Genomic DNA, 22,379 nt, shown 5'->3' with positions numbered 1-22,379 from the left:
TCTCCCATTTTTACAAATCACATTGTTAAAGATTTAAAAGACAAAATTATTTGCTGTAGGCAAGGGTGCAGTGAGAAGCGCATTCTCAAATATTGCTTACGGGACTGTAGGTACACCACCTTCCAGGGGGTATTTTCACGAAAAGTATCAAGAACTTAAAAATTATACATATTTTACTTCCCATCAATTCCACCTCTAGGAATTTATCCCAGAGAAATAATTATAGATCTACAAAGATATTCATCAGAGTATTGTTTATAATGAAGAAAAATAACAAATATATGAATTATCAAAAAGCAGCATATTCATCCTCTACAGCTATTGAAAAAAAGCCTTGCATAACAAAGTTTTCTAACCTGTGTGGACCATCTTGTGAATCAGACAGAAAGACATTTCTTTCAGACTCAAATTACACACCCCACACAAGAAGAAAGCTAACCTTAGCTTAGCTCAGTTTCTTTGTTAGCCTTATGGAAACTAACGTTACAGGTTCCCACTATTCTTTTGTGTTGATGCCGCTTGCATCATGTGGGTACAGCCTTTTAAAATGTGCAATAGACAGTCTGAGCAACCACAGACGTTCCCCCTTTTCATTCTAATCAATTATTTCTGTCAATGCACTGTAGGGGCATTTTTTAAAGAACACTTTTATTTTCTCTTTTACAGCTTGTGCTTTGTATGCATACCTGTTTGTCACAGAAATCCACTTTTCTGAAATCTAGGAAACAAAGACTACACCTGGCATTCCCCTTCCCCTCTTTAGCTATCTTGGACTGTTACACAATAATCACTTTCTCTCTAGGGTCCTCTTATATTCCATCCACATTATTGAGTTCTCCCACTTTCTGGTCAGAACAGAGTCCACAACAGCTTGTTTCTTTGTTGCTTCCCCAACGACCCCTTTATTTCTGTGCTCTCCAGTTTTTAAAGAATTTCAGATATCATATATAATCCTCACCATAATGGAAAATAAATGGTCATAAAATATGTCAGGAATGTCTCAGATATTTTCTCACAATAGAACATTACAATTTAAATTGAAGTACCATCCATATACTTTGTCTGGTGGGATAATTTACACTATTCCTGCTTCCTTTTACTCGTACGTAAATACTCTTGCTTTGTCTCTACTCTTAAGTGCCATCTTCACTTCCAATCCTTCATATTTTATAAAGCTGAACACTTATTTCCTCAATGAGATACAGTTCTTTTGATCAAGGATTCTTAGATAAGAATAAGCATACACTGAAACAATCAATTTGAAAATTGGCTCTTTCACGCATGCTTGTAGTCAATAACTGTTCTCCACACCTCAGGCAAGTTGTCTAGCCTCTCTGCATTATCAACTTACTTACTTCATAGAAACACTAGGGAGTAAATATAGTTTATATAGAACATCCATACCTGAACTTCCAAGTCCTAGGCTCAGTAATTGACAATCTTTTTCTCATTAGGTTTTCATAATAACTGTAAAATTATATTTACCTTAGGTTAAAATGTAAAATTCATTGAATTGGTATTAAGATACATAAGGCCACAAATGTTCTACCTAATCTTCCTATTACCATCTCCAAAACATTTCTGGGCAATTTCTCTATTAATATTATTTCTAGGCAGCAGCTCTTGCCTTTGGGAGTCCAAATGCCTACTATGCATTCTCAAGGAAGCCTTTGATGATCAAGCAGAATAAAGTGATCTCTCTCCACAACGCGTATCTTCTCTGTTCTTGGAGTGCAACTGTTAGCCTTTCATCTTCACGTGTCGTCTTCTACACTGTGATTTCCCTGAGGTGAGGCAGCATGCCTCGTATGCTTCTTTGTGTCCCCAAAGCCCACTGCAATATTTTGCACACTCGGCAAGTTACTTAACATCTTTGAGTCTCTTTATTTATTTGTTACATAATGGAATTCAATTAGATGATCTCTAAAATCCTTTCCCACCATAATTCCATAAAGAGTTTGGAATAAATGATTTTTGGTTTTTGAGGCAGGGTCTTACTCCCTTCCCTCATGGCTCACTGCAGCCTCAACTTCCTGAGCTCAGGTGATTCTCCCACTTCAGCTTCCTGAGTAAGTGAGGCTATAGGCACCTGCCACCACACCCAGGTAATTTTTTGTATTTTTAGTAGAGACAGGGTTTCGCCATGTTGCCCAGGCTGGTCTTGAACTCCTGGGTTCAAGTGATGTGCCCACTTCAGCCTCCCAAAGTGCTGGGATTATGGGTGTTAGCCTCCATCCCTGGGTCTGGAATAAACGATCTTTATAATAACTATGCACTCTAAGGTTCTAGAATTCAAAAGCATTTTTACTATAACTGCTTGTTCTGGTGTTTGTCTCACTCACTAAACTATCAGTGCTTTGTAGGCATTGTATGCCCACACTGCTACCTCAGTGCTTGCTACACAGCCAGGATTCAGTAAGTAATCAATGAAAAAAAAAGAAAAAGACTCACAGACATACACACACACATACATATACACATATAAGGAGAAATCAAAACTATATTGTATTCTTTGGTAAATGCAGTGAAAACTACAGTTTCCCACAGTATCAGTGAGGGATTGGTTCCAGACCTCCCAACCCCTGTGGATACCAAAATCTATGAATGCTTAAGTCCCTTTTACAAAACAGGATAGCCTTTGCATACAGCCTACACACTTCCTCTCACACATTTTAAATTACCTCTAGATTATGTGTAATACCTAATACAATGCCTAAACATCATTTCATTTGCATGGATTCAACACAGTACTCAGCGTGCGGCAAATTCAAATTTTGCTTTTTGGAATTTTGTGGAATTTTTCCCCCCCAAATACTTTCAATCCACAGTTGACTGAATCCATAAATGCAGAACCCATGCATATGGAGGGATGATTGTATACTAATTTAAAATGGTGATAATATACACTTCTTAGAGTTGTTATAAAGACTACATTAAACTAAATGCATATAATACCTAATACAGTATTTGACCCATATTAGATACTCAATTAATAGTCATAATTACTTTATTTCAATCTTTTATCACATTCAGTCCATGAATCTTGAATTAATATTCTAAAATTACATATCAACTTTCTAAAATGGAACCAAAAATTTCTTATTTATCTTCAAATATGTTATAATGTATTCATACAATATCCTCTATGGTTGACAAATCTTCATATTAAAATTCTCTTTTTGGCTAGGCACAGTGGCTCACGCCTGTAATCCCAACACTTTGGGAGGCTGAGGCGGGAGGAATGCTGAGCCCAGGATTTCAAGACTAGCATGGGCAATACAGTGAGATCCCATCTCTACAAAAAATTTAAAAATTAGCCAGGCATGGTGGCACATGCCTGCAGTCCCAGCTACTCAGGAGGCTGGGGTGAGAGGATCCCTTGAGCCTAGGAGGTTGTGGATGCAGTGACTGGTGATTGTGCCACTGCACTCCAGTCTGGGCTACAGAGTGAAACCCTGTCTCAAAAAATTAACCTTTTAATGAGTAGATCCCAGAAAATGGTTAATTGCTTGAAGTCACGCTTTTGCCATGTAACAGAGTCAAGTTATTTTAACTCTTCATGTTTTCCAGTAAGCATCCATTATGAAAGAAATGAATGTCCTATATATGCAGTGCTATTTTCATTGCTTTAATCATTTAAAGTTACGGTGATGCACAGCATAATGACGTTTTGGTCAACCATGGACCGCATATACGATGGTGGTCCTGTAAGATTATAATGGAGCTGAAAAACTCCCATTGCCTAGTGATGTCGTAGTCGCCAAAATGTCATAGCACCATGCAGTACTCATGTATCTGTGATGATATTGGTATAAACAAATCTACTGTGCTGCCAACTGTATAAAAGAATATAGCATATGTAATTATGTATAGTACTTTATAATAACTATGACAGTGGTTTATGTACTTACTATTTTTCACTTTTATAATTATTTTAAAATACATTCCTTGTATTTATTAAAAAATAAATTAACTGTAAAACAGCCTCAGGCAGGTCCTTCAGGAGGTATCCAGAAGAAGGCATTGTTATCATAGGAGATGGCAGCTTCATGCACCTTATTGACCCTGAAGACCTTCCAGTGGGGCAAGACGTGGAGGTGGAAGACAGTGACACTGATGATCCTGATCCTGTGTAGGCCTAGACTAATGTGCATATCTGTGTCTTTGCTTTTCACCAAAAAAAGTTTAAAAAGTAAAAAAAAAAATTTATTTATAAACATTATTCATATTTATAAATAATTTTTAAAAGCTTATGGAATAAGACTATACAGAAAGAAACTATTTTTGTACAGCTGTACAACATGTTTGTGCTTTAAGCTAAGTGTTATTATAAGAGAGTTAGAAAGTTAAAAAAATTTAAAAGTTTATAAAGTAAAAAAAGCTACAGTAAGCTAAGGTTAATTTACTATTAAAGAAAAACATATTTTTAAATAAATGTAGTGTCACCTGAGTGTACAGTGTTTGTAAAGTATACAGTCGTATCCTAGGCCTTCACACATTCACTCACCACTCACTCACTGAATCACCCAGAGCAACTTCCATTCCTGCAAGCTCGATTCATGGAAAGTGCCCTACACAGATATTCCATTTTTTATCTTTTATGCCCTATTTTTACTGTACCTGTTCTATAATATGCTTAGATCAGTTTAGATACACAAATATTTACCACTATGCTACAACTGCTTACAGTATTCAATACAGTAATATGTTATACATGTTTGTAGCTTTGGAGCTATAGGTTCCATGTAGCCTAGGTGTATAAAAAATGTTACCAACCAGATTTGTGTAAGTATACTCTAATATGTTCACAAATGATGAACTTGCCTAACAACTCACTTCTCAGAATATATCCTTATCATTAAGGGATGCATGAATGCAAATTATATTTGATTTTTTGCAGCATTCTTATTAAAAATCATGTAATTTACAAATTGCAATGCTTTTTTAATGTTAAAAAGAAAGGAAATAAACCACTGGGCAAAAATACCCAAGCTTCATTATTTCTGCATAAATAAGCTCTTTAAAAAGATATAGGACTTGAATATATTGAAAGACATAAAGCAGATTTTGAAATATTCATGCCAACTTATCAATAAAGGAAATATGAAACTATACTCATCAAGTCCTTTACCATTACTTTTATGATAAAGAAACTCATAGCATTTATACATTTTGTTTCTTTGTGAGACATTTTAAAAGGTTTTACAAAGTACAGGTAAAAAGATCATGAAAAATACAATATTGCTCTTTTTTTGTTCAAGCTTTATAAAGATTAAAATTTTTAATTTTAAAATATTTTAACAGTTAAAATCCTAGAACTGTAACCTCAGGATCAGGAAATTTTATGTAAAGTACAATCAGTACACTATAGTAAAGAAAACAGCAGTTACCTGGGCTGCTCCTGTAATCATATTTGGAATGAAGTCCTTATGGCCTGGTGCATCCATTAATGTAATAACTTTGGTTGTGGTTTCAAACTTTGTCATACCAACATCCATGGTTACTCCCCTTAAACAAAACAAAACATAGTTAGAATTACTATGTAAATAGTGCTATAGAGTAAATTAATAACAGTCTACATGCCCATCTACATTCTTAGGTAAAAATGGAAATTGTATTTATAGACCATTATTTTTGAATAATTAAACTATCATTCGGGGCTGGAATTTCTGCTATAAGAGAAGTGCATCCTTACGGCTTTAACACAAAGTGGTGGACACAGTAAGAGCTCAATAAAAATGATAGTTATGCCCTATTACCTTATTTGTTTTGTAAGAAATAGTGTAAATTGTGAAGAAAGATAGATACATGGGGACAACTCTAAATGGGGGAAAAATACTGCATATGAGAAAAGATAAATGAAAAATTACCACGACCAAGAGGTAATTTTCTTCATGTTCTATGCTTATGCTTCACTAATTATAGAAATGAGCTTATAAAATGTACATTTGCAAGGCTGGTTAGTATGCTACATATTTAGAAAACACGGGGTATCAAAGCAGATGCCTAATTTTTAAAAACAGATAGATGAACAGCAGATTGCTTTGTATCCCATTTAATTCTTCTTGGAGACAAACACCGTGCCTTTTTTCAGCCACAAAAATGTAGATTCAGATTAGTGAAATGCTTGGGACTAAAGCTTTTCAAATGGCAGATTTTTTCGGATTTGGAATATTTGCATATACAAAATGAGATATCTTGGGGATGGGGGCCACATCTAAACACAAAATTCCTTTATGTTTCATATACACATTATACACGTAGCCTGAAGGGAATCTTATGCAACATTTTTAGTCGTTTTGTGTGACCTGTCACGTGAAATCAGATGTAGAATGTTCCACTTGTGATGTCATGTCAGCACTCAAAAAGTTTCAGATTTTGGAGCATTTCAAATGTCATATTTTCAGATTAGGGATGCTTAACCTGTAAAAGAAGGACCCAAGGAAGGTCTACAAAGGCACTCAGTCATTCTAGGCCTCAGGAATTTAGACAGGGAAATCATGTGGCAATTAACTAGGTCTGCCCCAAAATCACCCGAAGGAAGGACTAATAATACTCCCTTTTACTATCAAGAGTACAACAATTAGAATAATGAACTATAGGATTGCCCTAGCAATAAAGTAACTGTAGATCTCCCTAGTCAAGCCATTTGAGTTTAATCTGAAAGCATGGGCCATCCTAGTTTGCCAAAGTGATGCTTAATTCTCTTTAATAATTCCCAAATAGTCTAGGGACGACAGGCACCTTCAGAATAATGGTGAACTAAGAATTATTCTGAGATCCTCCCTAGACTGACCTGGGTATACTCTGCTGACCCAGCTCTGATTTCAATTTGTAACCCTAAGGATATGAAATGTCACTCAGCTTACCAATTTCTGTTCTTCAGTATCTGAGAAGAACAGGAGATGTACAAATATTTAACATGGTGGGATAAGCAACATATTATGCTTTGTAAATGCTATTAAGGAACATATGGTGGTGAGCTAAAACTCCTATCATGTACCTGGAAGCATCTGCTATCTATGGAATGAAGAAATATTCTAAAACTTATATCATGCTGAGCAATAAAGAACTAGCAGCAGCAAAAGGCAGCAGCAAAAATATGAAAGCCAATCAATAGATGTATTGTCAAAAAAGCTAAAATGACTGACCATTATAGGAATCAAATAGACTATTAGTTCACTTGCCAGCTCAACTAAGATACTAGATAAATTCAAGTAAACCATTCTAACTTAAATTATACTGTTCTCAAAGTCTTTACCTGCTTATTAGATAATGCAAAGAAAACTAAAAAGCCACATACTTTAATAATGTGCTTGTTAAACTGAGAGGTGAAAATTATTCAAGCTTCTAATAATGCAATATATATAATTCCATTGTTTTCCAAAATTGGCAACTGTCCAGCTAATTTTTCTTACTAGGATAGAAAACAGGTCTGTGATACTATCCAGAACTAAAGACACCCACAAAGAAAGAGAAACCATTATGATACAAATTCTGGTATATCAGAAAAGCTAAGGAATACTGTGACCTGCTTTACAGAGTGTTACCTTGTATGTTATAATGGAGACTCTCCAAGACTGCAACAAAATACCCATTAAAAAGGCATGAAAATCCGGATATATTCTCCAATAATCAGACTGAAGACATCAGGGAACACAGTTTAATCACCTTGTTAATTTAGGACTTCCACAGGACTTTACAGGTTTGTAAAGAGTCATTATTTTGATACAGTAATGTATCTGCCATTTCACTAATTATTAAGGTCTCCTTTGGCTCTCCCACCCTAATAACCCTAACACCATCTATACTGTCACTCTAAAAAGACTTCAAAAGAAATACTATTCTTTGGCCAGAGTATATGAGTAGCTGCATATTCCTACTAGAATCCCCCCAAAATTAGCACTCAATACAGTAACAGAGACAGAGGAGTAACTGCATTACAGCTACAGAATTACTTGTTTGCTGACTGTCTCATAAAAACATAATATATACAGTATAAAAATGAATTGTTTGGTAATTTGAATTTGCTGGTTATTTAGATTCTAGACAGAATAGGTTTTACTATAGTTACCTTTCCTTTGTAAGCTGACATGAAATTAAGTCTTACTCATAATTTTAATTCAAAATCAAGACAATTTGACAAATACTTAGGGAAGTGACAACTGAAACTTATCCCATAGAATAATTAGCTTATGATTTTTACTGTTTTTTCTGCATGGCTTTTGTTTTGTTTCTTTTAAACATTCTTTTAATCTATTTCATAAAATTCAGAAGAGAAAAAACAGTATGTAGATTACAACAAAAAAAGTCAAAATATTTCCCTGATATTTAAAAGCTATTTTCTAAAAATAATCTCTAAAGTATTTATGTTTTACAAATTCAACACATATTACACACATATTTTAGAAGACCGTATGACTTCAAACTGAAAATTTTGAAATATAGTGACTACCTTTCCCTTTCTTCGCCAGTTTCATCCAAGACCCATGCATATGCAAACGAAGCTTTGCCAGCCTTTTTAGACTCCTGTTCATACTTATGCATAGTTCTTTTGTTTATATTACCCAGAAGATAAAGCATATGGCCCATCAGAGTACTTTTCCCAGCATCAACATGACCTAAAGAAAATTGATTCAGGATTAATACCAGGTACATTTCCAGATGTTCACACATTGAGGCACTGCATAAAGGTGTAATTCAATATTTCATGTTAGTGGTTTACAGTAATACCAATATTTATCAAATGACAGTTACAACACCTAATTGAAAAAAAACAGCATGTCTCTTTACAAAGGGGGGAAATTTCTCAGATTTCTGGAAATTAAAATTGTCAACAAGACATGCCGATTTCAAAATGTTCACAAAACGAAAAATCCCACAATCAAGTGTAATGACCTCTTTGGTAACTTGGCATTATCTCTCCCCAGGTGACTAGAAAGCATTATGAGGCCCTGTGCCTCCTCGCTCTCTGTCCATTCCACCCATGGAGAAACTCAGAGTTTCCATGCTGCCACCAGACAGTGGGCAGGCTAAGGCATGGCTAGCTGACGATCCAGAGGGACAAAGAGCATTACCAATGACCACCAAGTTGAGGAGCTGCTTCCCTCCTTGCCGCTTCTCCAGTTCCGCCTTCACATCTAATTGCTGCCTCAGCTTGCCAGACTTTTTCACCGGTGCTGGGGTTGAACTCTGCTCTTCTGATGCTTGAACCGTCAGGGGTGGATTAGCAGATTTAGAAGCAGTCTCAAGAACATCAGAAGAAGCAATGGCATCTTCAATGGGCCGTTCTTTTTGAGGTGTGTGGAAACTATGACCATTTTCTTCAGAAGATACTCTATAGAAGGCAGATAGGAAAAAAGTATTTTAAACCAACTCTATTGATGTCCTATAATGTCAGAAGGGCAGAGAAGCTGTTTCTTCATAATCCTTTATGCTGCAGACCAAAAATAATCTCTGCTAAGTAGCTAAAGTCTGTTAAAGTGGAAATGATAAGTAGCTAGATTCAAACCACAAAAATACAGACATGGAAGACCCAATGAGAAAAACAGTGTACCAAAAATGAAGATAAGAAGAAAATATGTTGAAAAATAACTGAAATTCAAAATCTAAGCCCACAGCCTTGGCCATATAATCCATCCTATCAAAATCAATGTTATAAAGGAGATATTTTGTCAAAATGGCATCAAATATATTACTGGAGATGAATTAGTACTAAAATATAGTTTTACTTCAACTCATCCTTCCAACATGATAGACTTATGATCTTTTTTACTCAAACACTACCCTTAGGGGAGATATCTCTAAATGACTACAGTTCATAAACATTTTTGACAGTGGAGCTTTAATTCATTAATTCAACAAACACTTGATTTACTAAAAACTACAACATATACTAGGGACTGATGTCAAAAAGAAAATGACATAGAAATTAAAAAGTCAACTACCACTCCCAAAAGATTACAATCTGGTGAGGAACTCAGATATATAAAGGAGAAACAAGGCTGCCCAGCTTAACTTATTCTTCCGTTGACAAAAGTAAACATTGATCTTAGTTCTTCATGAGCTTGTTGACACTCCACATAGAATCTAGTACCAGTGCTACTCTGTGAACAGCTATAAGGAATGTGACTTAATAATCAGACTATGATATGCCTCACTTTCCTTTAACAACTATGGATAAACAGAATTAGGACAAAGAGCAGGTTAAATTGGAAGTTATTAAGAATGAAGTCAATTACATCCAACTCAATGTGGAGCTGACAGAGAAAAACTACATACAGAAAGCAGTTTATAATAATCACTTAAGATTGCAGCATGATGGATATGTATAAGCACATCTATTTTCTTCTTGCCTATTATTTTTCCCTGTCAGGGCATTTTTATATGCCCAATATTAGTCCTTCACAATATGCCTCAGGAAAAGAGTCACATTAGTTATATTTGCAACTTCATTAAAAGCCACATACCCTTTCTCATTTTATTTTGCTTTTTCAAATCTCTACTAACCAATTTAGGTATTCATTTTTGAGCACTACTTAGACAGATGCAGATGCACTTCATCTTAAACTAGTAGGTAAAAACAGTAGTATGTGGAAAATGTTCCATAGTTTTAAATGATTCTAACAGGCTAAATTAAGTGAAATCAGACTCTAATTTGCAAATATTTGTTTGAATGACCACAGCTAGTTCTAAAAGCAAAACATGGTAACTTTGTATTTAGAAGAATGTAAAAAGCCCTACAAACTATAACACAAGTGATCTACTGTGACTAGACACAGGCTCTGGTTTGGATCAGACCTGGGAGAAATCACAATCTCGGGCCCCATATCTTTTTGCTTTTAGCTGCAAAACATTTTCTTCAGAGGCAAGCTTACACTAAATTCAATATGGAAAACAGATCAAAGCAGACAGCTATGGTGGACAGAGTGGGCAGGGGCTTGAAGCTCACGCTTTCAGGATAGCATTTCCATTTAAGTAAATCTTTTTTTTTTTGAGATGAAATCTCGCTCTGTCACCCAGGCTGGAGTGCAACGGTGCGATCTCAGCTCACTGCAACATTTGCCTCCCAGGTTCCAGCGATTCTCCTGCCTCAGCCTCCTGAGTAGCTGAGATTACAGGCACTGGCCACCACACCCGGCTAATTTTTGTATTTTTAGTAGAGACAGGGTTTCACCATGTTAGCCAGGCTGGTCTCTAACTCCTGACCCCAAGTAATCTACCTGCCTCGGCCTCCCAAAGTGCTGGGATTACAGGCGTGAGTCACTGTACCCGGCCCCTTTTAAGTAAATCTTAGGTAAACTGTAAATTAATTCACTAAAATTTTACAGTGTTGGTGGGAAGTGACCAAAGTAATTAGAAAAGTATCCTAGGTAAGTCTGCCCTTAGTCAAAAAAACTTCTGCATATTACGAAATAAAAGTCAATGTTTTAAGTTTTGAAAAATATCTAAGATAAGGTCTAAAAATGACCACTTGGATTTCAGGCCTATAATTAATTACTGATTGGTATGAATGAAAGAATAAGTTGGTTGAATTTTTTTCAGTTGCTTTCTGGTATCATTTTGTAAACTTTTTTTTTTCTTTCCTTCTTTTTATCGAGATGTTCTCGCTCTCACTCTGTTGCCCAGGCTGGAGTGCAGTGGCACAATCTTGGCTCACTGCAGTCTTGGCCTCCCAGGTTCAAGTGATCCTACCTCAGCCTCTTAAGTAGCTGGACCACAGGCATGCACCACCATACCCAGCTATTTTTTTTTTTTTTTTTTTGGTAGAGATAGGAGATCTCAATATATTGCCAAAGCTGGTCTTGAACTCTTACGCTCAAGTGATGCTCCCAGCTCAGCCTCCCAAAATGCTGGAATTACAGTCCTGAGCCACAATGCCCACCCTGTACACTTATCTAATATTATAAAATGACTAGTCTTTTTTTTTCTCTAAACTGCCTTTCTAAAAGTAAACTATAGATGAATCTAGAGGTTTAATCTTTCTTCTTGAGTTAAATACTTGAAGCTAATAATTGAGATTTAAGAGTTTAAAAGAAGAATATTTCTTCTATATGCAATGTTCCATTTCTACTTACATGCATTTCCTTGCATCTACTATTTTTAATGTTATTAAAGAAAAAGAAAGTTTGCTGTTTCAGTTCCTTCCAAGCAATACATTATGCATTATCCTTTTTTTTTCTTCTTCCAAATAGAGACAGGATCTCACTCTGTTGACCAGGCTGGAATGCAATGGCAGGATCATAGCTCCCTCAAACTCCTGGGTTCAAGCAATCCTCCCGCCTCAGCCTTCCAATGTGTTGGTATCACAGGCATGAGCCACTACACCCAGCCATATCCTTTTTCAAATAAGACATCATTGAGAATCACACTATATAGAAATCTATGATGCTGAAATCTTGACTCAAAAGTGTTTCATTGTGTTTCTATATGCTTTCTTAAGACTAACCCAGAACAGGTTAAGTGTTATCCCTATTATAAATCTCAAAAAACTCCTATAATAGTACAACTTGGTTGGCCTTGAGCATTTCTGAGTATTTCAATCTATAACTACAGACCTTTCATATTCTAACAACTTCTCCCATAGAATCACATCAAAATGTTGCCTCGTGGGTGGATTTTTTACCTTTATATTATTTGTAAGTTTATTTTTAAAATAATATGTATTTCCCCAAGGATTCTGAGCAACACATATTTAATAACTATTCTGTAAAAGGAATACAGTGATGAACATTAACAGTCCCTGGCCCCCTGGCCTCATGAAGAATACAGTCATAAAATTCTGAAAGGCCTGCATTGTACTTACAGAGCTTTAAAAATTACGCACATTTATTGACACATTTATTACCCATTATCGTTATAATTATTCATTTAGATACCTATGCATTTACTTCTAATATAATACATTATTTTGGGTTTATTTGCATGTTGCTAAGACTTCTGAAAAATCTTTTGAACTAAGATTATAAAATCCTTAGAACAATAAATTGTATATTCTATTTATTTCCTCTCTCTCTCTTTCTAATGGAAAAATCCCATAATAGAATTAAATGGCACTCAAGAATAAGGACAAAAGGGGCGATTATAATTCTGACAACCCAATCCCAGTTCAGAAGGAAAAACGGCATACATGAAGCTTTTTGAGACCAAATCAGAATTCTAAATTATTTTAACAGGCTAAAGTTACTCATGATAGAAATTAACTTTTTCATTCATCCAATCATTCAATTAATGTATACTGAATGCCTACTATGTCCTAGATAAGGAGTCCTTTCCTTCACTGACTTTGAAATCTAGTGAATAAAGTCTTGTTTCTATAAAACCCAAAAATTGAACTAGGTGATAATTAACATTCTTCCCAACCAAAACTCATGATACCTCACTAATTTAGACAAAAGAATAGTGTAAGGAAAAAAAAAATAAGGCTCCTGAGTTTATATTTTTTTAAAAATATAACTTGGGAAAAGGGAGAAAAAAAGGAAAAAAAGTCTGTATATAAAAATCTGTTGTTTACAGTTAAAAACCTATTGTTTATATTTGATAACAATGCTTCTTTATCATTTTGACAGACAAAATACATACAATTTATAAGTAAAAGATTTATTGAATAATTGAAAATTCTGAAAAATTTTACTTTAAAAATTAATGGCTTCAAAGCAACTCACTTCCCTTGTCTATAAAAACTCCTGGAAGGATTCTAGAGACTGTGATAAGAACAAACAAGTGCTACCAAGGTATGCTTTATTTCCATTTTTCACTACTTGTTTCAAATTCTAGGTATGTTTCATATCGTATGTCTTTGCTACAATGGTCCAATTTATTCAATACAAAAATCCAAAAGAGTTTAAAAATATTTCAGTTATTAAAAAATTTAATTAATGATTCCATGATTTGGGACTCACTCCGAAATCTGGTTATCTCTGCCACCTAGTGGTATAAGAATTCCCTATCTCACAGTGCTAGGTTTCACAAAATCATAGGTTTTTTTACGTTAAAGTAGCTATAAAATATTTATGTGAGAAAACTGACAGTGAGGTAGAGTAAGTAATACACACAACATAAGGCCAGAATCAAGCCTAATTTCTCATTTTGTCTCTTTGTACTATGTTGCGCTGAGGATATATGATACTTCAATGCTAATGATATATGATGCAAAATTGAAACAGTCTCTTTCTTACAGACTAATAGGAGGCAATACTGATTTCAAAAACGTGGGGGTGGGAGTGGGGATGAGGGGGGTACTCAAAGTCTTACCCAGGCACTTCAAATCCCATAGTTTGCTTCTTTCCAGATACAGTCATTTTAGCAACTTTTGGCACAATTTCAGATTCACTTCGCGATGTCTGGGAATCTACTGGTTTTCCTAATTAAGGAGTAAAATATAAAAGGCCAATTAATTTATTTAGTAATATACAGAAATCTATTATGTATTATTCTAAATTATGGATTATAACTTTCACAGAATAAATGCCTTTATAAACACATAATCTTGTCTCTAAAAAATTTAGTAAGATATTAATGCTGAAAGAAAATCTGTCACTTTAATCTAGGAAATCCCCTATTGTCAGGACTCTCCTATGCTTAACCTCCACCAAATCTCTTCCTAATTTTGAACTGACTGTTAAGTTTCAGTATTAAGAGGTCACAAGGTAGTTTCTGCACTGAGCCTTGTTCTGACATTATACCTAGACCCTATACCTCCCTTTCCTACCACACCCTTTCACAATACTAAAATTGTTTGGTCAGTTAGCAGATGGCTAAACTATTTTTAATCCTGTGAGATTTACGAACTGATGAACAAGTTGAGAGTCCACTGAATTGTGCTGGAATATAGTTTATATTTTACTTGCACACAACACTAGACTTACTAAAATACTGGTATCTATAAAGAATCTGGGGAAAGAGGTTAATGTAGAAAACTGAATTAAGAACATGGGGGAATTAGTCAGGCATGGTGGCACGTGCCTGTAGTCCCAGCTACTCGAGAGGCTAAGGTGGGATGATGAGTTGAGCCTAGGAGTTTAAGGTTGTAGTGAGCTATGATAATGCCACTGCACTCCAGCCTGGGTGACAAAGCAAGGCTCCGTCTCAAAAACAAGAAAAAAGGCTGGGCATTTTTACAGGCTCATGCCTGTAATCCCAGAACTTTGGGAGCCAAGGTGGGCAGATCACGAGGTTAGGAGTTCGAGACTAGCCTGACCAAAATGGTGAAACCCGTCTCTACTAAAATTACAAAAATTAGCTGGGCACGGTGGTACATGCCTATAATCCCAGCTACTCAGAAGGTTGAGGCAGGAGAATCGCTTGAATCCAGGAGGCGGAGGTTGCAGTGAGCCAAGATTGCACCACTGCACTCCAGCCTAGGCAACAGAGTGAGACTCTGTCTCCATAAATAAATACATAAATAAACAAACAAATAAATAAAATTAAAAATAGAGGAATGGAGGAGAACAAATTATGAGCTAGATCAAAGAAAGACTTTTTTTTGCATTTGATCCCTACATAATTCATTGAACTTTTGAAAATGTGTCTTTATAATTTTCAGAAAAAACACCATCAGGATTGGATCCACATAAAACTATAGAAACTGCATGTGCTACATTGGTAAATACATATACAGAAACCACTAACAATATAAGAAAAGATAAGTTAATGTATAAAATTCATTCAAAATGTTTGCTATTTGCCTATATACACCAGGCACTATGCTGGAAATGCGATGGTGAAGAGCAGACGTAACACTTGCTCTAAGAGAGATTACATTCTAGTGGGGAAAACATACTAAATGGTTAAAAAAAAAAGAGTACAATTAAAATCGTTATTAGTGTTATAAAGAATCCATATATGGTGCCATAAGATTTGATGATAGGGCACATGACTTAGAGAGCTTCTCTGGGAAAGTGAGAATTGAAGCTATGATGGGGAAAATGAATATAAATTATAATAACTAGCACAGAAAGAAAGAGCATTCCAAGCAGAAAGAGAGGCTTGTATAATGGCGCTTCTGTAGGAGGAAGCACAGTTCCTCAGAGGGAGTAAGAGCAGAAGGGAGCTACATGAAGCTGGAGAGATGGGCAGGGCCAGAGAGTGCAGGACCTTTAGGTCATACCAAAGATCCTAATGCTTGCTCTAACAGAGGCAGAAGTTACCAAAATGAGGTAAACAAAAGAGAGGGGAAGGGGAAAGGGAGAGGAGGATGAAGTAAAGGGACATCTGAAAACAAACAGTTTAGGGAAAATTTTGAAATTGAGACATATTAGGAATTTGGACCTAATATTTGAGAGTTCCAAATGACAATGAACGTTAAATAGGCAATTGAACATGTTGGTTGACCTCAAAGGAGAGGTCTGAGCTGCATCAACACATAATTGGTAATTGAAGACATAGATACAGGCGAGACCACCAAGAGAGAGAGCACAGAGCAAGAAGAGAAGTGGTCCTAAGAGGCCTTGGAAGAACTCTAGCATTTAATGCCAAGATAACAGAAAATACACCTACAAAAAGGTGAAGGAGAGCCAGGGAGGGTGGTGCCAAGGAAGCTAAGGGAAGAGAGTGTTTGATGGAGTTGGCATCACCAGGATCTGGGGCTCTGGGCCAGTCAACCGAATGAAGACTGAAAACATTCACTGGTGACATGATCACTTTAGATAAAAGTCATTGGTAGAGTTAGCAAGAGTCATTTGAAAAAAGTGAGAAAGTAAAAGCCAAACTAGGTTAAAAAATATAAGGTGAAAAATGAAGGCATGTTCACTACTTCTCATCTGTAATTTCAAAATCCAAAAGCATTGAAATATTAAAGTTTTGGGTTTTATTATTTTAATAACTCATTTGGAAGCAAAATCTAACATGGACTGATATGAAGCTATTTATTGATAGCACTTATTGATCCTATTGAAAGTGACAGCCACACACTTCAGGACAGAAATAGCAATGTGTCTGATTACAGGGAACTGCTCCACAATTCACTGGGGCTATTATACTACAGATGGTATGTACATGCTAACGTTTTCCTAATCCAAAATATTCCAAATTCTAAATCAAATCAGGTCCCAAGAGCTTTAGATAGGGATTGCATATGTATGAAAATGATTCTCTTAAAAAGTTTGTCTGAAAAGGGAATAATATGGCAGAAGAGCAATAGAAAGGGGAAATGGGATCAAGCTGACAGGAAAGATTAAATGGAGAAGGTTTAGTTGAATAAATTACGAAGAGATCATCAATACTTTAGAATTTCTAAGAAGGTAGAATGAGATGAAATCCAAAGTACAGGTAGAAACTGAGCTGAGACAGGAGAAACGCTATTTTATTTCAACAGAAGGCAGCTTTGCATGTTTAGGAACTGGAAAATGAAAATTCCTAATGGATGATTTCTATTTTCTCCGTAATACAGCACCTAATTATGCTCTGGGACCACCCAAGGAAAGTAAAAAGATTTGCAAAGTGAATAAGGTTTTCAATAACTGCTGTGCAAAAACAGAGTAAGCTGAACACTTAAAAAATAAAAGGAACTGTTGGATAGTATTGAGGGCCCATTTAAGATTTGTGATAATGAATTTATGGTGGAATCTATCTGCCTTTGTGTGACTTTCTCTAGCAATGTTCAGCCATTAATGAAAAAGGCACAGAGAAGACACTAACTGCTTCATTAAGAGTTAAGGATCTATCCAACAGGTATAAGAAGAAATTATATGGCACTGAAATTACAAATAATGAAATCTAAGCTGATTTTTAAAAAATAAATAAAATGACAAAGGAAGAGTCCTGATGCACTAGGAGAAAGCAGAGGGGTCTGTAAGTAAAGAAGGAGAAGAAATCTTAGTAAATTTCTGATGAGAGGTGAAGCTCACTGGAAATAAGATAGTCAAAGAACTGAAAATCCAGTGTTGGACTTGGTGGTACAGATGGGTCATGAGCGGTGATCATGAAGAGCTTAGGGAGAGAAGAAAAGAGTAAGCCAGCTGCCAAAGTCTCCCATGAGTAAGGAGAAGTGACTGTGAGGCTGTTCACTAGATGACAGCAGTAAGGACTGACAGAAGGCTGGCTCAGCTAAAGACAGTAACTTCAAAAGAACAGAAATCAAGGGGGGAAGATGATAACAGAATAATGATGGAAAGGAAGGAAAGAGAACAAAGTTACCTTCCAGAGCCTGAGGTTTAAGAGGCTATAAATGAAGTAAAGCAAGGAGTAGAAAAAAACACTAGGAAAATAGATTGAGAATTACAGAAGGATTGGCTTTGCATGAAAAAGCAGTTCCTGAAGTTACAGCCAAAGGGTAGTGAGAGGTGAGTGAGGAGATAAGGAAGGAGGATACTTAAGAGCATGATGATGATGACGATGATGAGGTGTGGTTATGTGCATGCATGTGTGCTAGGAACAAGGAGACATCCTGACAGATTAAAACAAGGAAAAGTGGCATGGGGGATTCTGGCCTCTGTCAAAAGGAGGGAAAAAAAACCATAGAGCATGAAAATGTCTCAATCCAGTCTTTACAACACTAATTCCAACTTCCTGTTATAGTTCATCTTAGTATCTTCCAACCATTTTCCACGTAAAAAATTTCTTGTCCCACTTAACATATTTAGTGCACTGAAATATGGAAATTTTGGCTTTTAAAAAAGTAGGTGGGTCATACAATGGCATAAAAGGTTCTAAGCACACACAAAAATTGCAATGTGATCCTGTAATATTTCTAGGGATACAATAAATATCATAATACTTTTCTTTTTGTGACTTTTCTATAGAACATCAAACTTGTGATGTAGCATTTCAAAAATGCAGTTATTTAAGTGAAAGTCTAGTATGGATTTGAATACCACCCCATTAAAGCAGTGGTTCTTAAATCTTTATTTTCAGTCAGGTACCCCTTTTAAAAACTAACAAAAACCATGGGGCATTCTTCATAGAAAAATGTACCATACATATAAAATTTTGCAGGCTATTTCAAGGACATTAATAAGTCCAACTCTAGAACTTTTGAGAGATAACCATGGCTAAGGCTATTTTGGAAATATATTAATTTAAATTAATAATGTTCTCCATAGTCAAGGATAAAAACATACATTCAGTAAATTATCCACTAAGCTGTTCTTAAAAGCAAGGTGATATACTTCTACTTACTCAATCACATTACAAAGTCCCCCTCATGGCTAGCACCATTCTGGAAGGCAGGCAAACTCTACTGATATAGGTCAGAAAGGAACTCATAACTAAAATAACCAGTCACAGAACAATAAGAGATACATATATATAATCAAATCCATCATATTTTTTAAAATGTAAAATGTTTACTGTGTTCTCTCATCTTCCCCAAACAACTGGAAATTCATTCACCACTTAACAATCCCAAGAAATTGAACACTAAATTTTCAGTAAGTCCCAAAATATGACAGTAAGAAATAAGTACTGGATGAAAAAACAGGAAGCATTGATTCTAGTCCCTGCCCTACCACTAATTAGCTGTCACCTTATGGCTTAAGCAGTTCATTTAATTTCACTAGCTTCAGTTTCCTCCAAACTTTTCCATGAAGTATGTAAAATTTCCATTTCCTATTAAGAGGTGAATTAAACCACTAAGACGTCCTTTAAATCAACTAGCCCATTATGAGATAAAAGTAAAATGCAACATTCCAAAGAAAGATCATCAATGTCCTCCCCTAAGCCTCACAAAACCCACCCACCAAATCATGATCACCCAAAAGATACATATTCTGAAAACTCTCATATTCATCATTAGTGTTCTGTCTCTAGAATAGAGAAGAACTGATCATTTGTTAGGTAGAGTTTTCATTCAGACAGAAATAATAGCCACCCAGCTGAAGGGCTACCCAACTGATCAAGTCTAATCTTATTTTATAGACGAAGAAACAAGGGACAAATAAGTGACCTGACCTTAGTGGCAGAGCTTGCACTTAAACCAAATTACCTCATTGCCTGTCCAGTTGACCTCTCTCATATTCCAGCCAACTCTACAGCAAAACATAATTAGAAACTGCCTCCTCTGTCCCTAGTGGTTACCCCTTGAGAAGCTGCTTTCCCCAGGGCTCTCCTGGTTCCTTCCTGGGGCTAAGATCTAAATAGAGTCTAGGTTTTCTCTTGACCATGAAATGATGTAGGTCTCTTGCCCTGAAGATGCTTTTTTTCCAATGTATATTCATTTATGAAGGATGCAAAGGTAGATCTCTCTCACATCACACAACTGATACAGACTCGCTGAATTTAATGAAACCCTCTGCTTGCATATCCCCAATTTATGCTCTTCTAAATCATTCCTTTGGTCTTTAAGCACACTCATTATCAGAATACTAGCTGTCAGGGGTCAGGAAATGCCTTATACACGTTCATATAGTACACAGCACATGACACAGTGCTCTGCCTGTAACAAGTCACCAATAAATACAGTTTAATGATTAATCCTTAAGGGTTTAAATTGTGAAACTATAAGGTGACCTCTACTGTCTTTATAAGTTATCTTAGATGGCAATAACCTCCTCAATTTACTCTCTTTACTTACTCCTTGCATTTAATACCAGCTACCTCCCAAAGTTGAGATATAAATTCTAGAAAGTCAACATGGCACTCTCATATGCTCTTCAGCCAGGTGCTTTACATGGTCTTTTACCTTTACACAACCATGCAGAATAGGTATAATTACTCCTACATTTCTTTAGAGAAACTGGGGTTCAGACAGGCTGATCTGCCAGAGGCCATAAAACTGTGGCCTGTGACATAGCTAAATTAAAAAAAAAAAAAGATACGAATTACCTAGTGCTATTATCAAAAAGCGTATTCTACACTATTCTGAGAGACAAGTTATAAAAGTTGTTAAGCTGAGCTGTAGAGGCAATAAGCAAGAGAAATTCAAAATATGTAACTGAGTAATTCTAGAAGGCTTAGCAAATGAAATGAGATTTGACTTGACTCAAAAGTAATAAAGAGGAGGCAAAAAAAAAAAATGAGAAAAGGCATATGCAGGGGTCAGTGGGGCAAAAATTCTAAATGTGGGCACTCATCAATAAACTTTTAAAGACTATATGGCTAAAGTTTTGAAAAAATGGCTTTTTTTCAAAAAAAAAAAAGATCTTTTGTAGATTTATGTTCATGGACTCCTTTTCTCATTTAATAAGTAGAAAGTAAAACAGAAGTAGTATTAAATATTCTTTGGAAGGGTAAGTAGTAAAACTGTTTAGAAATGAGGAAAGCCAAATTAAGATTATGAAAGAGAAAAACCATAGAAATGTATATGTGATGATTTCTCCATAAAATATTCTGCTGTGTCTCATCATTCTATAATTCCTCACCTTTTCCAAGCCATTATAAGGCATTCCCTAAGCTTCAGCCCTAGGATCCTATTTACAATCTACAGATATCTTTTATACACAAGGGCAACCAATCCTACTAGTCTACTATGGCTAGAAATCTAAGGCTCGGCCATCAGACAATTCACAGAACTTGAGCCTTAACCTAGTCATCAGATATTTCAGAGACTGAGTTTACCCCATCTGAAAAATGTACCCCCACCTCACCATGATATAATACATATCATATACATACAAGCATTTAAGACATTCTCATACCAAACTAAAAAATCAGACCTTTATTCTATAAAATTATTTTATTGTTTCTATAGTAATATCCCGGGAAGAAAACACGTAATGGCTAAAGTTTGTTATCAGTACATGTTTACTGATAATTTTTGGTTTTACTGGCTATTTCTGTACCTACTAACTTCTTTTAGTTTTAAAATCATTTTAGGTGATAATAGGATCAAGAAATACTACAATAAATATGTATCTCACCACAGATAAATAGTATCACAAAGTACCTTACCTTGGCTTGAACTCAGTGTTTTTTATTTGCTTAAGTGTCATGCAGATAAGTTTCAAGAGTACATAACAAATTAAGAATGATCTGGTAGAACAAGTCCAATGGGACTATTTTGGGGGGAAAAATGCCAGGTTGATGTTGAAGTTCCTCTGGAAGAGTAAATGTGAAAGAATGACCAATAAAATAAACTAAGAATAATAACAGGGAAGTTGAACTACCAGATATCAAGATACCAGATATCTAATGCAATGAATTAGAGTAGGGCATCTGCAAATAATCCAATTAGTAGAAATATATTTACATGAATGTTATATATAGGAATTAACAGGAATTAAATATATGGAAAAAATATATAGGAATGTATACATTATATGTAGTTATAAATAGAAATTCAGTATATGCAGAAGTGTTTCAAATCAATGGGAAAAGGATGAGTTATTCAACACATTATACTGGGAACACTGGCCAATTCATTTGGAGAAAAGGCTCTATCATATATACAGCATATCATATAAATTCCTTATCGATTAATGATATGAACGTAAAGCAAAGAGAAA

At 35.5% G+C, this 22,379-nt stretch overlaps 1 protein-coding gene across 3 annotated transcripts in view; it reads right to left on the bottom strand.

The window, feature by feature from the left end:
- The window catches only part of HBS1L (HBS1 like translational GTPase), a 93,764-nt gene that overhangs the window by 25,425 nt on the left and 45,960 nt on the right, over window positions 1-22,379 (bottom strand). For all 3 annotated transcript variants that reach the window (XM_050787952.1, XM_050787953.1, XM_050787955.1), the window contains 4 exons: window positions 14,254-14,362; window positions 9,078-9,337; window positions 8,456-8,621; window positions 5,391-5,508 (listed from right to left, as the gene is read on the bottom strand). In XM_050787952.1, the coding sequence (XP_050643909.1) occupies window positions 5,391-5,508; window positions 8,456-8,621; window positions 9,078-9,337; window positions 14,254-14,362 (653 nt within the window). The remainder of the gene's footprint in view (window positions 1-5,390; window positions 5,509-8,455; window positions 8,622-9,077; window positions 9,338-14,253; window positions 14,363-22,379) is intronic.

Source organism: Macaca thibetana, chromosome 4 (assembly GCF_024542745.1).
Source record: "Macaca thibetana thibetana isolate TM-01 chromosome 4, ASM2454274v1, whole genome shotgun sequence".
NCBI classification, from domain to species: domain Eukaryota; kingdom Metazoa; phylum Chordata; class Mammalia; order Primates; family Cercopithecidae; genus Macaca; species Macaca thibetana.
This window is presented reverse-complemented; position numbering and strand designations above follow the sequence as displayed.